The sequence below is a fragment of the Populus euphratica genome, unplaced genomic scaffold (assembly GCF_000495115.2).
Source record: "Populus euphratica unplaced genomic scaffold, PopEup_1.0 scaffold1.1, whole genome shotgun sequence".
NCBI lineage: Eukaryota > Viridiplantae > Streptophyta > Magnoliopsida > Malpighiales > Salicaceae > Populus > Populus euphratica.
Window position 1 is genome coordinate 6,687,872 of NW_011499845.1, and position 14,304 is coordinate 6,702,175.

General features: G+C 35.2%; 2 protein-coding genes and 1 long non-coding RNA gene across 3 annotated transcripts in view; 2 read left to right on the forward strand and 1 right to left on the reverse strand.

The window, feature by feature from the left end:
• Positions 1 to 612: 612 nt before the first annotated feature.
• Positions 613 to 4,679, reverse strand: LOC105125392 (E3 ubiquitin protein ligase RIE1-like). Its single transcript, XM_011025810.1, has 5 exons — positions 4,095 to 4,679; positions 2,986 to 3,105; positions 2,500 to 2,632; positions 2,216 to 2,374; positions 613 to 1,351 (listed from the first exon to the last, which is right to left on the reverse strand). The coding sequence occupies exons 1-5, from the start codon at positions 4,574 to 4,576 to the stop codon at positions 1,190 to 1,192; spliced, it is 1,056 nt and encodes a 351-aa protein (XP_011024112.1). The 5' UTR covers positions 4,577 to 4,679; the 3' UTR covers positions 613 to 1,189.
• A 1,184-nt stretch (positions 4,680 to 5,863) lies between these two features.
• On the forward strand, positions 5,864 to 11,212 carry LOC105125402 (uncharacterized). Its single transcript, XR_842234.1, has 3 exons — positions 5,864 to 6,998; positions 7,906 to 8,020; positions 8,761 to 11,212. It is a non-coding gene; the product is annotated as an uncharacterized LOC105125402 (long non-coding RNA).
• A 2,916-nt stretch (positions 11,213 to 14,128) lies between these two features.
• The window catches only part of LOC105125406 (uncharacterized), a 1,674-nt gene continuing 1,498 nt past the window's right edge, over positions 14,129 to 14,304 (forward strand). Inside the window, exon 1 of the mRNA XM_011025830.1 lies at positions 14,129 to 14,272. The gene's annotated coding sequence lies outside the window, so the exon portion shown is untranslated. The remainder of the gene's footprint in view (positions 14,273 to 14,304) is intronic.

Below are 14,304 nucleotides of genomic sequence, written 5' to 3' on the forward strand. Positions count from 1 at the left end.
ATACTAGTATATTAAAATAAAAAAATTAATTTTTTTGGAAAGCATGGCCACTCTATAATACCAAACTTGAGTCTCATTTGTCATTGTAGTATTTTTATTTTTTTAACTTCAAATTAAATTTATTTTGATATTAAAAATAAATTTTTTAAAATAAAAAATAAGTATTATTTCCAAGTAAAAATATTTTAAAAATAATCTCTTTTATTTTCATACAAGCTTTTAAAGTAATAGTTTTTGTGTCTCAACCAACCCGCTTTTTAAAATAATATTTTTTGTTTATGTTAAAATTAAAAAATATTTCTACACAAATATAGAACTAAACACGCGCTTCATCTAGTTTAACGCCGGTGCAATTTCTGTTATCGTAGATCATAATTAAATTAATTTTAACTCAGTGTTACTCAAATGAAAAATTAATTTGAAACATACCATAGAAGAAAGTACGAATCATTATCTGGAACGAATGAGTTGCCTCATGTACAGTTTACAAGAGAATAAAATTCTTTTGCCCCAGCCGTACCAATGGGCTTTCCTTTTGTTAAAAAAAAAAAAGGTTTCCCGAAACTTGCATCTCGATAAATAAATAAAAAATAAAAATTGGAAGCAACAGAATCTGAAAAGGGGCCAGCACAGCTAAGCATGCACCCATTTTTGCTACATGAACTGAAGCAGAACTAGAGGCAGGACAAGTTATAAGCCTCTGCAACGAGAAACATCATTCCATGTAAATACGAAGAAAAGAAACACTACTGATAAATTGTACACAGCCATGAAGCCTGAAAATCAGATCTTCAATGAATACAAAGCCAAGGAGGCTGATACACGTATACCTAAAAGCCACAATCAGAGTGGCAAATGTATTATTACTAAGCAGGCTACTATAGATGCAATCGTGCAATTACATAACTACAAACATATAATTTAAGCATAAACAGAAGGCCTGAAGACTCTTGCTCCATTTTTCACACTCCTCAAACAACTCAGGAGAGGAAGAAGAATCAATACAACTCCAAAGGCCGAAATGAATACACTAAATGAAGCTTGATTGAATGAATGACACAACTTGTATTCTCTCCACAGGAATTTGAAGAAGCTTCTTTCCTTCTGCCTCGGTTTCTTCTGTACATGAAGATGAACAGCGTGTGGGGGGCATCAACCCAGCTGAATACTGTGTCTCCTTGTATTCTCTTCATGCTTGTTCATTTCCCTTGAGAATGTTGAACTTGCAGAGAGGACATGTTGCATTCATCTTAAGCCATTTCACAATGCATGTAGCATGGAAATGATGGTTGCAACGAAGTGCATGGAGTTCCGCTCCATCCTCATATGGGCTGAGACATATACAGCATTCCTAAAGGGTAAAAAATCAAAGAAAGAACATGATGAAACAAAACTCCAGATCATTAGTGAAATTTCTTAAAATTCATAGTGGAAGTGAACTACGCTTGGAAAAACTCGTGACTCATGTATCTTTCAATTATTTATTGGCCGTTGCAATTTTCCACTTTTTTTCATCAAAGCTTATTTTTTCAGACCACTCCAACCTCTCCTCTTGATCGAGGAGAAAACAAACAAAAATAGAATCTTAAATCTTATATTTTTCAAGTCCAAACCTAATACATTGATGTAACTCATAGCCAAAGAAGCTGACTAGCCTAGCATGAAAATGTAGACTTACTTGAGCCAGTTACTTGTCTCACAAAAATTAATTGAGCTACTTAATTGAACAATGGAGCTGCTACACAACATCATACTAACATCTCTCCACTCACACGCATGCATTAATTCTTCTTGAGGGACATGATTTTCCACTTCTTATCAGGATATTTTGAAGAAGTAATTACTGGCTAAGAAGAGATTCAAATCTATGGCAAGACACCAAATTTAAACAATTACTCCACATTGACAGAATTATTAACCAGCAGCTGAGTTCAGCACTGCTTATCCCGGTATGATCTAATATGGTGCTTGCTCACCAAAATTGCACTAGCAAATAAATAGCTCAATTTTTCTTTCAATTAATTTTGCATCAATATCCAGCCATGCACAAATACTAGGGGTATAAGTGCACATATATAACAGCACAACGGAGAGCAGATTGAAAAATTCCATGCCTTTCCAATAAAAACAACAGCATCTCCTTCTAAACATGGTTTATAGCAGTGCAGATCCACAGGCTTTAAGAAACTGTGAAAATTCTCATAACAATACTTACTGCATCCTCAGGTAGAAGTATACGCTCAGTTCCCAAAAATCCACTACTTGTTTCAACAGGAACCATTTTCCCTGCCTCAATGCCGGGCTTTTCCTCATTGCGTATCATTTGAAATTTGTATTTTGGCAGCATAATGAGATCTGCTTCTGATGCACCTTCCTATATAGTCATTCATGCAAAGAGAGCAGCGGTAAATCCTACTTGAGCAAGTGAAAATGCCAACAGCTAGCTATAAGGCTTACAAGTCAACAAATTATTTATTTAGTAAACTTAGATCTTCATACCTGCCCCGCAACAGCATAAAGAATAGCAATGATGCATGGCAAGCAGCAACAGAGAGCAATCCCAATCAAACATGCCAAAACAACACAAAAGATCGCAAAGAACACATCAAATGCGAGAAAAACCACAGCCAGCCTGCAGAAATTCAGAATTAGAGATTCTTGTGGTCTTTGTTTGCATATATCATTGATGCATGCAGCTGGCACAGAGGAGATAAAAGTATGGAGATAAAAGTACGGAGATACCCGTAAGGTTTATGTGCCAAATAATCTAGCAGAGCATGAGGTGCTGTTGGTTGCTTCGGAAAAAGATCTGGTATGCTTGCAAGAAATTACTGATAGAGCATGGTTGTTTTTAAAAGATGAAGAAAAAGGCAGTTCAATTTTCTCATACATGGGCACATGAAGCTTTCAAAAGAGCTTGTGGTATTTAGTAATGCCTACCACCTTGGAAACAAAATTTCAGTACTGGATTGGTAAACTGCTTACCAGTACAAACGTGGAGCATTTTGCAAAAGGACATCGCCACCAGAGACTACCCAATAAAAGCCAACCATCCACCAAAGAAATGACACCATCGTATTCACCGATTCGCATCTTTTAGTAACGCTGAGCAGATATCATTAAATTAAAAAAAAAGTGCAATAAATTGAAAAAACCTTCCGGTAAAGTTACTAAGACAACATACTATGAGTGATACCACTGGAGAGACATACAAGAGTAAGTAGGAGGAAAGTCACTCAATGACAAATAGCAGGATATCACATTTTGGAGCTCACTTCAGTCCCAGGTGCATAAATGCATACACAGTGAAATCACATAATTCAATGCTTTTGTGAGCTGAGCAGAGTTGGGCACAGGCATGAGATTATAGATATTCAGAGTCCAACAGTTAAATGGATGAAATACCCATACTGTTATGCTAGAGAAACCATGAAGCTCTTCACAAACATTATAACCACAAATGCTTAAAAATCAAGAAACTTGTGAACATTGCTTGTTGTATTGAGAAAGTAATTAAATAAGTAAAAAAAAAAATCCATCCCATTTTCGTGTAAAAACCACCTTCCACCATCTTAAGTTTAGTCAAAATCATCCCACAATGGATTTTATAATCCTAAAAACAACTCCTTCCTTCGAGTTTCCAAATAAAAATCCAACTAGTTTATGTGAAAAGGCAGGTTAAGTGTGCCGCGGATGATATCATCCGGTAAAACTGTAATCCTCAACATTTCACCAACCAACAAGAAAATTTCACTGTTGAACTTTTAACACTTTAGATATTGTGTTAGTCTTCTTCCAATGAAAAGAATTTGATGGAATATGAATTCTCAAGAACAAGTGAGCTGAGGAACCAAGCCCAGCTGTAAAGCAGCACTGCATATCAAAAAACAAAACTAAAACCAGCAACAAATGAAGTGAAAAGCATCCTCTTCGTTTCATTATTATTTTACTCTCATCATGACCCTGAAAACAAATGACACAAAAACCCTACCCAAAAACCATCCTTTAAAAAAAAACAAGAAGAAAAATCCCAATTAAATTGGCACAGAAACCAACAATTGCAACAAAAAAAATGGAAAAAAATATTTTTATACCTTGATCTAGGAGAAATGAAAGATGCCCTGTCATCCTCGTCGTCACTCTCAGGAACATTCTCTTCCTCAGTTGACTGTTGCTGGCTCTCTATATCTCTCTCTCTTCGCGTATTCCTTCTCCTATACTCCAGCCACACCAAAACGACATGCACCAGACACTGCAACGCGTACCCACAGATCCATATCCTTATCGGTTGGTTCGGCCTCTCCTTCACCGTCACCAGAAGCATCGTTACCGACACCACCACGAACGCGGCGTTCCACATCATGTCTAATGACACAACCGGCTTCGAGTACCCCCAGTCCGCGCGTCTGTCATCCAGCTCACGCGCCGCTGTTTCTCTTACCCGCATGGAGGGGCCGCGTCGTCCGGTGGCTCGGCCTAGGAAAGCGGATAGAGTGGTTTGGCGGGATGTTGGGGAGGTCGGAGGGTCTTGGCGAGGGCGGAGCAGTGGCGCGTGGGGTTCATTCTCGGTTGACATGTTTTGGATAGAGTTCAGTGGATGAGAGCAGTGTTGTCCTAGTTTCTTAGATAGAAAAGAAAGACATCGTAAGATAAATTTTAATTATTTTATTTATTGGAGATTAAAAGAGTGGGTTGTGGGTGGTGACAGGTTAGGTGGTAGATACTAAGTTCCATAATAAATTTTAATTTTTTTAGTTTATTCATATTAACAAATTGAATTGTTTCCTTGTTAGCTCAGTACATATTATTATTGATAAAACACTAAAAGTACGGTCTCCGCACCACTGTAATAAATCGAGACTCGATGAATAGTGGACTTCCATAGCGCAATTTTTTTTTATAAAAAAATTCCCCCCTTGTAAGATCAAATTTAAAACAGTTAATTTATTAGAAAAATTAAAAAAAGGGTCCTAAGTGAAAAAAAAATACTTGTGGAATTATTTTAAAAAATATTTTCTGTAATTCTCGTACCTTTTGAACTACAAATAGTAATTCCTTCTAATTTTTTGATTAAAAAAGTTTTAATTTTAATTTAAAATTTTATTTTTCTTGTTTTTTCAATTTTTTTTGAAAAAAAAAGTCATTATTGTTAATAATTAATATTTGTATCCATAGTTTTTATTTCACCAAAAGAGTTTTAATTATTTACTTTTTTATGTTCCAAATAATCATTAAATTTTTTTAGTATATGTTAGCTATTTAATTGGTATTTTATTGTGGGTTATATAGTTTAATTTTTCATAAAAAAAAAGTATATATATTTTTACAATGTGTTTTTTTGTCATAAAAATTTCCAATAAAAAAACTTATGCATATTTCTAATTAAATATTTTAAAAATTGGTTAGACCAAAAAATATATAAAAAATGTTGTTGATAAGTAAAATTATTAAAAAAATTAAAAAATAAAAGTAAATTAATATATATAACATTACAAAACAAATCATCTATTCAGTTATAATGACTTTATTTTTTTTAAATAAATTTTTAATTTTATTAGCATGGTGCATATATAATATATAATAAAATTAAAATAAAATTAATTGTTTTTTAAATCACGTGTTAAAATCATTTGAAGATTGTTAGAGAGTTTAAAAATATAGTAATGATTATTTTTTAAAATATTTTTATTTAAAAATATATTAAAATAAAATTATTTATTTTAAAAAATTATTTTAATATTAATTTATTAAAATTATTTAAAAAATATTAATTTAAAATAAAAAATAAACTTTTTTTAAATTGTTTTTAAAAAAAATTTAAAACGTAAAACCAAACTGAAATCGTAAACTGTGGACTTGCAGAACTGATATTCGCGCCTCTACCTCTACCATGCTCTGGGGTGATTTGTCTTGGTTGCAATATGCTTTGACTTTCGGCTGGAGATGCCCTTTTCTTCTCAAGGCTTCAACTGGTGCTTCCTGCTCTGGCCGGGCTTGGGTGCTGCTGGCTTGAAAGAGTCGTTTGCGCCTCTTCCACTGGAGAGCTGGGCTTGCTGCGGCTTGGGTCTCCTTTCGTCTGTTCAGCGATGCTGGTGGGGCTTGGTAGCGGCTTGAAGTTCTTTTTTTTTTTTTTTTAATTGTGGCTACGCTAAATTTTTATCGATTATCGGTATTGGCTCAGTAAAGATCGCCCCTAATCATGATTATACATTCAATGCGCATTACTTAGGCCTCCTGCAACATTGGGAGAGCTGCTGCTTATTGGGTGGGATTAGACGATTTGTTTAATCTGGAAAATTGCTTTGGGGGTTTCAGTTCCTGATTCCTGTCATTTGTCCTCCGAGGCTATTCGGTTGTTGTCAGGTTTGGTTTTCTTTCCTGCTGTTCTTGTTTGGTTAGCTTTTCTTACCCTTTTTTATGTACCTGTGCTTGCTATGGTGTCATTTCATGTCCTATTATATTAGGTTTTAAAAAATGGCAGCTATTCGGTTGTTGTCAGGTTTGGTTTTCTTTCCTGCTGTTCTGGTTTGGTTAGCTTTTCCTACCCTTTTTATTGACCTGTGCTTGCTATGTTGTCATTTCATGTCCTATTTTACTAGGTTTTAAAATATGGCAGCTACTATTGCCCTTGGGCTCGCCATGCTTTTACGTCCTTTCTTTTGGGTTGGGGAGTGCAGATAGGCTCATTTGTGTTTCGATTTGTTTTTTTTTTTTTTCCATGCCTCTATACATGCTTGCTTCCTCTTTTTGTTCATTTAGCTTTCTACCATTGGTCCTCCTGGTGCATCTTTTTGTGCAACTTTTCTTCCTCTGTTATCGTTAGCTTGGTTCTGTCTTTCTTTTTTCGATGTTAATTTCTTTGAGGTTATCTTCCTAGGTTTTGGTTTTCTTTCATTGAATATGCTGGCTTGTTTTGTGTTCATAGTGTCTCATAGGAATAGTTTTCCAGTAGGCTTGCTGAGGCTTTTGTCTCCTTTGTGGATGTTCTTCTTGGCCAGGTTTTTCCTCTTTCATTGCCTTCTCTTTTTTGCCTGATCATGCTTCCATGCTACCTGTTGCATTGGGATTCGATTGGTTGTTGAACCATGGATTATTTGTAGTGTTTAGATTGTTAACATAGGTTTGCTGGTGTGGATGAGCTGCTACTTTGAGAACACTGGATCAATGATCAGGGTTTTTTAAGGATCCTTATGCTTTCGAAGCAAGGTTAACTACAAATATGGATTTCTAAGGATGGATCCATGTTCTTATCGTGGCTTGGCAGGGCAGAAGATTCCAGTTTCCTGTCATTTAACAGGAATAAATGAGAGCCACCTAAAACGTTCGGAGTGGCGCATAGAACATCGGTTAGGCGTCAGCAAGCAAGATAGAGATTGTGGTGCAAAAATTGCTTTGGGGAGTGTTTTTTGAACAACCAGTTTTGGCAGCCTGGTACCTTGACTATAATGGCTGTATCAGTATGCTTTTGCTGGCCAGTTTTTGCGTCTGTGTGACTTGCTTGATGAGGCTTTGTTGTTTTGGCGTTCTATGATGATAAGAGATTGCCTATCTAGCTTTGGACTGTAAAATTTCCCTCTCTTTTTTTATTATTTGTCCAGGCTTTACCTGAATATTTGGATCCTTCTCCGAGGGAAACTTCTCAGGAGGTCTTTTGTGCGTTTATGCTGCGTCTCTTTCCCTTTTTTTTTTTTTTTCTTTTGCCTTGGTCTAATTATGCCCATGTTTGCTTGATGTTTTGGTGGCTTGATTGGCTTTTTTGTCCTCTTTTGTTTTTTTTATCTTTCATGGATGTTGTGTTTTAATCCTAGGAATAGTTCCTGACATGTATTTTTTTTTTGCTGCTTGCGAGTTTGGTGAGGTCTCTGGGGCCTGACTTTTTTGGAACTGATTAATTGTCTTTTGCAGAGGATCATGGAACTGTCTTAGTCTTTGATCGGCCAGCTTTCTGAACTCAGTTGTGCGCTTTTTTACCTATTGATCCACTGTTATCTTGGGCTCTTTCATTCCTAATTTATCTGAGGTACTTTTCTTTGTTTCTTTTGCACTCTTATTCTTATCGATGTTTTTTTGTTCATTTCAATGGACTTTGGCATGGCTTTATCCTTTTTCTTGTCTTTTGGAGGTTACAGTGTATTTTTATAAAACTGCCCCCACCTTTTCATATCTGAGATCCTAGGCTGATACATTGTTTTTTGTTGTTTTTTTTTCCATATATTTAAACCATTTTATGGCGCTCTCAAATTCATGACATGTATAAAAGTTTTTGGGATTTTTTGCGAGTAACCTGCATTTGCAGGTTCATTGTTAAGTCATGCATAGCTCTCTGATTCCTAGGTTTTTTGAGTTAGGAGAGTATGCAGGTGTTAAGGTAAGTTAAACACCAACTCCATTACTAATATATATATTGGTTTTGGTGAACCATTGGATTGTACCTCCGTCCCATGCTTTTAACTTGGTAGCATGGAGTTTTAGGATTTCTGTGAAATATAGATTGAGAGCTTCATTTGTGTTTGATTTGTTTGTTATGGTTTGATTGCTTTATTATGTTGTAAGAAATGAATATAATGCATGCTATGGTGATGTTGTTTCTTCTCTTGACCCTGTTCCAATATAATTGCTTTCCAACCGAATGAAGGTGTTCTTTTCTTTTTTTGACGTGTCATTTTTTTTTTCCCATTGAGTTCCTTCGCCTTTTTATTTCCCTGCTGCTTTTTGTGCCACTTGCTGACAGAGAACATACTGACACCCTTTGATCTGCAGCTTGAGAACTTCAGCCTTCTACCGCATATCCACTGAGACACTTTATTGGATAAAATAAAGAGATTTGGCCAGGACTGCTTCATTTTCCTCCGTTGCTTCATAGGCGACTGTTTTTACAGGTTCACTTATGATTTTTTTTACCAATTAAAATGTTTTTGTTTGCTGTGCTGGCCTAAAGAAAGGTGCCTAACAGCCTGTTAACCTGCGCTTGAGATCTCATCCACTTGGTTGGGACCGCTACCTTCTTTTCGCTGTTTTTTCTGCTTCTGTTTGTCCAAGTTTGTTTCTGCTCTTATCCTCCTGCCCATCCCTTTGGTTTTCATTATTGAGGAGCAGTAATCCAATTCTTCAGCAGCCCTTAATTTGTGTGGGAACATGAAACGCTTCCGGTCCTGTGATAAACAGTGGAACTCATGTGAAGAACATTGATTATCAACCTGAGCTCAACGAGTTTTAGGTCAGCACCCACTGGAGAGAACTGACTTCTATGAAAGTTTACCATTTATTTTATAGCATCTTTGATCAAGAAAGAAGATTGTGACGGAGTTGATATAATTGATTAGTCAATATACATTGCGTAGGCAACACTTAAAAGAAAGCATAAGTATTGCCTGCAAAAAAAAAGACGGCACCTTTTGTTTTCTTTTGACACTGTGAGGCTAGATTTAAATGCAGTGAGTGGAAGAGAAGGGTTCGACAACAAGAGAGGGTGGGTGGCATTTAATGTTAGCTGAAAAACCTCCAAAGTTAAGTTAAAATCTGAAAAGTCATTCATTTTTTTCCTCCATTTCCGAATTATTTTTTGCTGTTCTAAAATCATTTTTGTGTCTGTAATGTTGAGTTTGAGTTTGGAGATCATTTTGACAGTACTGACATGCAATGCCTCTAGAATCACATGCCATCTTTGGGTCTACAGTATTGAGGTTGTTGTGTCTGTTTGTCGTTCTAGCAGAGATCTATGTTACTGAATCCTTCTCTGTCATTCGCACTTTTACAATTAGCTTTTTTTATCCCTCTGCACATTTTTTGGTTGGATGCTGCACATTCAAATTAAGGTGTTGATATACTGCAATGATTTATACTACAGACTTGATTGTATATGCTAATCACTGCTGCGTATTTCTTTAGGAACACACTTTTATGGCTCCTGCCAGTTTTACTCAAGCATGTCCTTACTTTTTTGGCGACTTCTCCGTAATGTTTACCGTTGCATCAGCTTTTTTTGCCCCTGATTCGTTGCAATTCCATGCAGCGAATCAGCTTCGCATGATTACCTTATTTCACTCTGCCTTTTCTACTTATTACTTTCGCTGTTAGATTATGATTCATGCTTTTTGAAAAGATTGAGAGTTGATTCATGCTTTTTTGATTTTCTAGCTTATACCAATGCCAATGACAAGAATGAATCCTGTATTTAGAGCTTTGGGTGGCCACTTAATTAGGAATTACCCGAGAATCTTTTGAAAACAGGGGATTTTTTTGTGTTTTTGTATATTTTAGAGTCAGGTTGGGATTTGCCCTATTCTTGCTCTTGCTAGATTTGCTACTTGGATATGATGGAAAATGGGAAGGAAATTTCGAGATTCGTATAACCCAGATTTAGCAAGTCTCCCTTTGAGCTGCTTGGATTGTTTTTTCTTAGAATTTGCAAAGAGGCAAGACCTTTGTATTTATACGTAAGCATTGGTGATTACATAATGAGTTTTCTGTCAAGAACAATTATGATAGATTGTGTTAACTTCTTTTGCTCTTAGCCTAGCCACTGTTTGTTTCAGTCGAGCTGGAAAACTATTGTTTTAGACATGGTTTCTTTCCTAGCTTAAGACAACCACTTTAGCTATGGTTCTCATTTCAAGCAATGGTCACACGCACGGCTGCACTGTTCTCACATTTTATTTTCTTTTTTTGCCTATAACTTGCCTTAACTTGACTCATTACGCCCATCTCTTCGTTTCCCTTTTTTTATCCATTTTGTTTTTGTTTTCCCAGCACTCATCTACATTTGGCAGCCTTGCTAGCTGGCTTTTCCAACATATCTTTATGTTTCTATTCATCCTTTCATGCTTAAAAATATGCTCCACAGGTCGACTAGCTCTCCGACGAGGATGCTTGGTTGAGAGGTGTCCGGCAAAATAGGTGGTTTTTTTGTTGTTTTTTACAGATAAGAACATGCATAACACAGCCCCATTTCAGCACCTTCGTTGTCAAAAAATGCTCGTGGCACCTGCTGTTGGGGGTTTTATTTGTTGTTTTCCCGACTTTTCTTGGGCAGCCACTCCATGTTAAGATATCATAAAGCATGGATTATGCTTATTTACAACTTTATCGCTGTCTCACATCAAGATTTCTATGTTTTTCGCTTCGTACTTAAACATACTCACAACTATGCTTTATGTGCTTTCACGCTCTGTGTTTCTCATCCATTCAACTCCATCATTCAATGGTTTATGATATCTTCCTTCCTTTTTTTCCACTCAAACTTCCATTAGTGATCATGTGCTACCTTTGATGGAAGCTCTCTGTTCGGGCCAAAAAAACTAGTTGTTTGAGGCCCATTACAAGCGACGAATAGCTGTGACTAAAGTTACTAAATTATTGCGGCTTAATTGTATTTGAAAAAAGAGTGTTTTGATGTATTTTTAAATAAAAATACTTTAAAAAATAATTTTTATTATATTTTTAAACGATTGTCCTAAATACAAACTATAATAAAATATACATTCATCTATTTTAGCAACATTCAATGTACTATCTTCTATGATATATGATCGTGATGGCTTCATTAAAGGAGATATCATGGTATTATGGTTGAGCTTATTGGTTACCATGAATGCTGTCATAAATTATTGTTGAGCAGTCATGTGCTGGTTAATTGGGTATTAATTTTTATTTTTTTTAATGATAATCAAGAAATGCAATCTTAAGATTATACCATTAACATCTTAAGGTGCCTGACTTTTAAATCCATGGTGGTTTGTTTTGAAATGGATTGATTGTTTTTGCAGCAGATTCTTCATTTTCTCGAATCTGATCATATATAATTATTGCTTCTTTGAGAAACAAATTTACCTTCACCGCTTGCATTTAAGTTTTGGCTCCGTGAAAAATCAGCTTGTTATAGCTATTTATACCGTCAGCTATTATACATGATAAATGGTAGCAATTATTTAAAAAAAACATATTGGAAAATAAAAAAAAATAAAAGAAGAAAGCAAATGAAAATAAACGTTAAAAGAATAGGCAAGGCTTGGACCAAGCCAGCCCGGGCAGACGTAGGCTAGCGTGCAAGCATTCTTCGGTTAATCATTGGGATTTGGCATTTGCGCTGAATTCACTCGTCCCATGGACATCAGAAACACTCGGAATCTCATTTTTTCACGGTTTGGTTTTCGTTGAAAAATATATTTAAACACACCTAAAGACATGGTAATAACATGTATCACCTTCAGAATTATTTTTAAACAATTAATTGACATGAAAAGTTTTTATACCTATAATCTCATATCTTTCAAATTCAACAGTAAAATATCCAGTTTATTGATGTACTTTGCATGGGTAAAAAATAATTGAATGCAATAGAAAAATACTCGGGGTCATTAAGAGCTATTTAATATTTTCATTTTAATTTTAAATTTTTTTGATTTGACATCTTATATAATTTAAGTTTAAAATTAAATTATATAAAAACTGTCTTGACATGATTTAATTCACTTAACCAGTTTAAAAATATATTGGTTCTTCAATAAAAATAGTTTGAAAATAAAATTAAGAAAAAAATAAAATTAATATAAAAAACCTATCAACTTAATTTTTTTTTATCTAACTTGAGTTTAAAAATAAATTATATAGAAATTGTCTAACTTAACTAGTCGAGAGATAACTTGATTAATTGGTAAGAAGACTTTGAAAATAAAATTAAAAAAACTAATGATATTGAAATATTTTGACCCAACTTTTTCTCCGGCACAAAAAAATTACATTACTTGAAAATTACATTAATATGATTCACTAGAGTTGGTCAATCTCAAGGCAATCAGGCAACTGCTGAGAAGAATAAAAGGATGGATTTGAGAGAAAAAAATGAAAAGTGAAATAAAAAAAATGAGGGGAATGGAAAAAGAAAATTAGAGAGGGGGGCAATTGAAAAAAAAAAGAAGCAAAGAGAAGCTTAAATGACAATATAAAATAATGAAGCCACACACTCATTTAGGTGTCGTTTGGTAATGCGGCAGGAACTGAGGTATAGCCATAATGCGGCAGGAACTGAGGTATAGCCAAAATGCAAAAATTACATGTTTGGTTATGTTTAAAAAATTATATAGAAATTGTCTAACTTAACTAGTCGAGAGATAACTTGATTAATTGGTAAGAAAACTTTGAAAATAAAATTAAAAAAACTAATGATATTGAAATATTTTGACCCAACTTTTTCTCCGACACAAAAAAATTAAATTACTTGAAAATTACATTAATATGATTCACTAGAGTTGGTCAATCTCAAGGCAATCAGGCAACTGCTGAGAAGAATAAAAGGATGGATTTGAGAGAAAAAAATGAAAAGTGAAATAAAAAAAATGAGGGGAATGGAAAAAGAAAATTAGAGAGGGGGGCAATTGAAAAAAAGAAGAAGCAAAGAGAAGCTTAAATAACAATATAAAACAATGAAGCCACGCACTCATTTAGGTGTCGTTTGGTAATACGGCAGGAACTGAGGTATAGCCAAAACGCAAAAATTACATGTTTGGTTATGTTTAAAACGTGGGTTCAAAATGATGGGACCCACCCCCTAATGGTTGAACCTGTGGTTGGAAAAAAGTGGCAAGTAGCTGCTTTTTTCCAACAGCAACCTCAAGCAACCCACCGACACTGTAAAAATAAAAAAGTCGTTGGATAATTAACACACCCCTGCTCTCCCATCAAAACTCCTCTGCAAATCAATTGAAATGGCTCCTCAAATATTCTCCTCCTCACTCATCCACTATCAAAAAATTCAAGGAATCCTATTTTACCGTTCACAAGTTCCATAGCGTCAATGAGAGTATACTTCATTCACTGTTCATCATCCTTACTTCCCACCTAGCAGATCCCTCCTCCATTTTTATCTTTTTTTGCTAAGCTCCGGAGCTTGTGAGGTTGCTGTAAAATTACAGTCGTCGCCACTGTGTCCCTCCTCCCTGTCATTTAAAAACTGGGTGAGCTCACAAACACACACACGACAAAAACAATTGTCTCATCTATTGTAAAAAAATAATTGCCCCTTCTGTTTTTCTACCCGAAACGGCTTGCCATGCGCTTGATGTTGTAGATCTGCTCAATATAAAGGTATATTGCCATTTGTTTAATTTTGAAGTTCATCTGTAGCATGTTAAAATAATTTTCCCATTTGTATTTCTTCTCACAATATGTTCGGGATTGTTGTTGTCATGCTTGCAGAGCCGATTTCTTTGAGAGGCAAAAGAACAAGGGGACGAGAAATTACTTGGACAAAAAGGAGACAGTTCTACAGTAGAGAGTATGTTTTTTGTTAAAATTTTACGCCTCCCT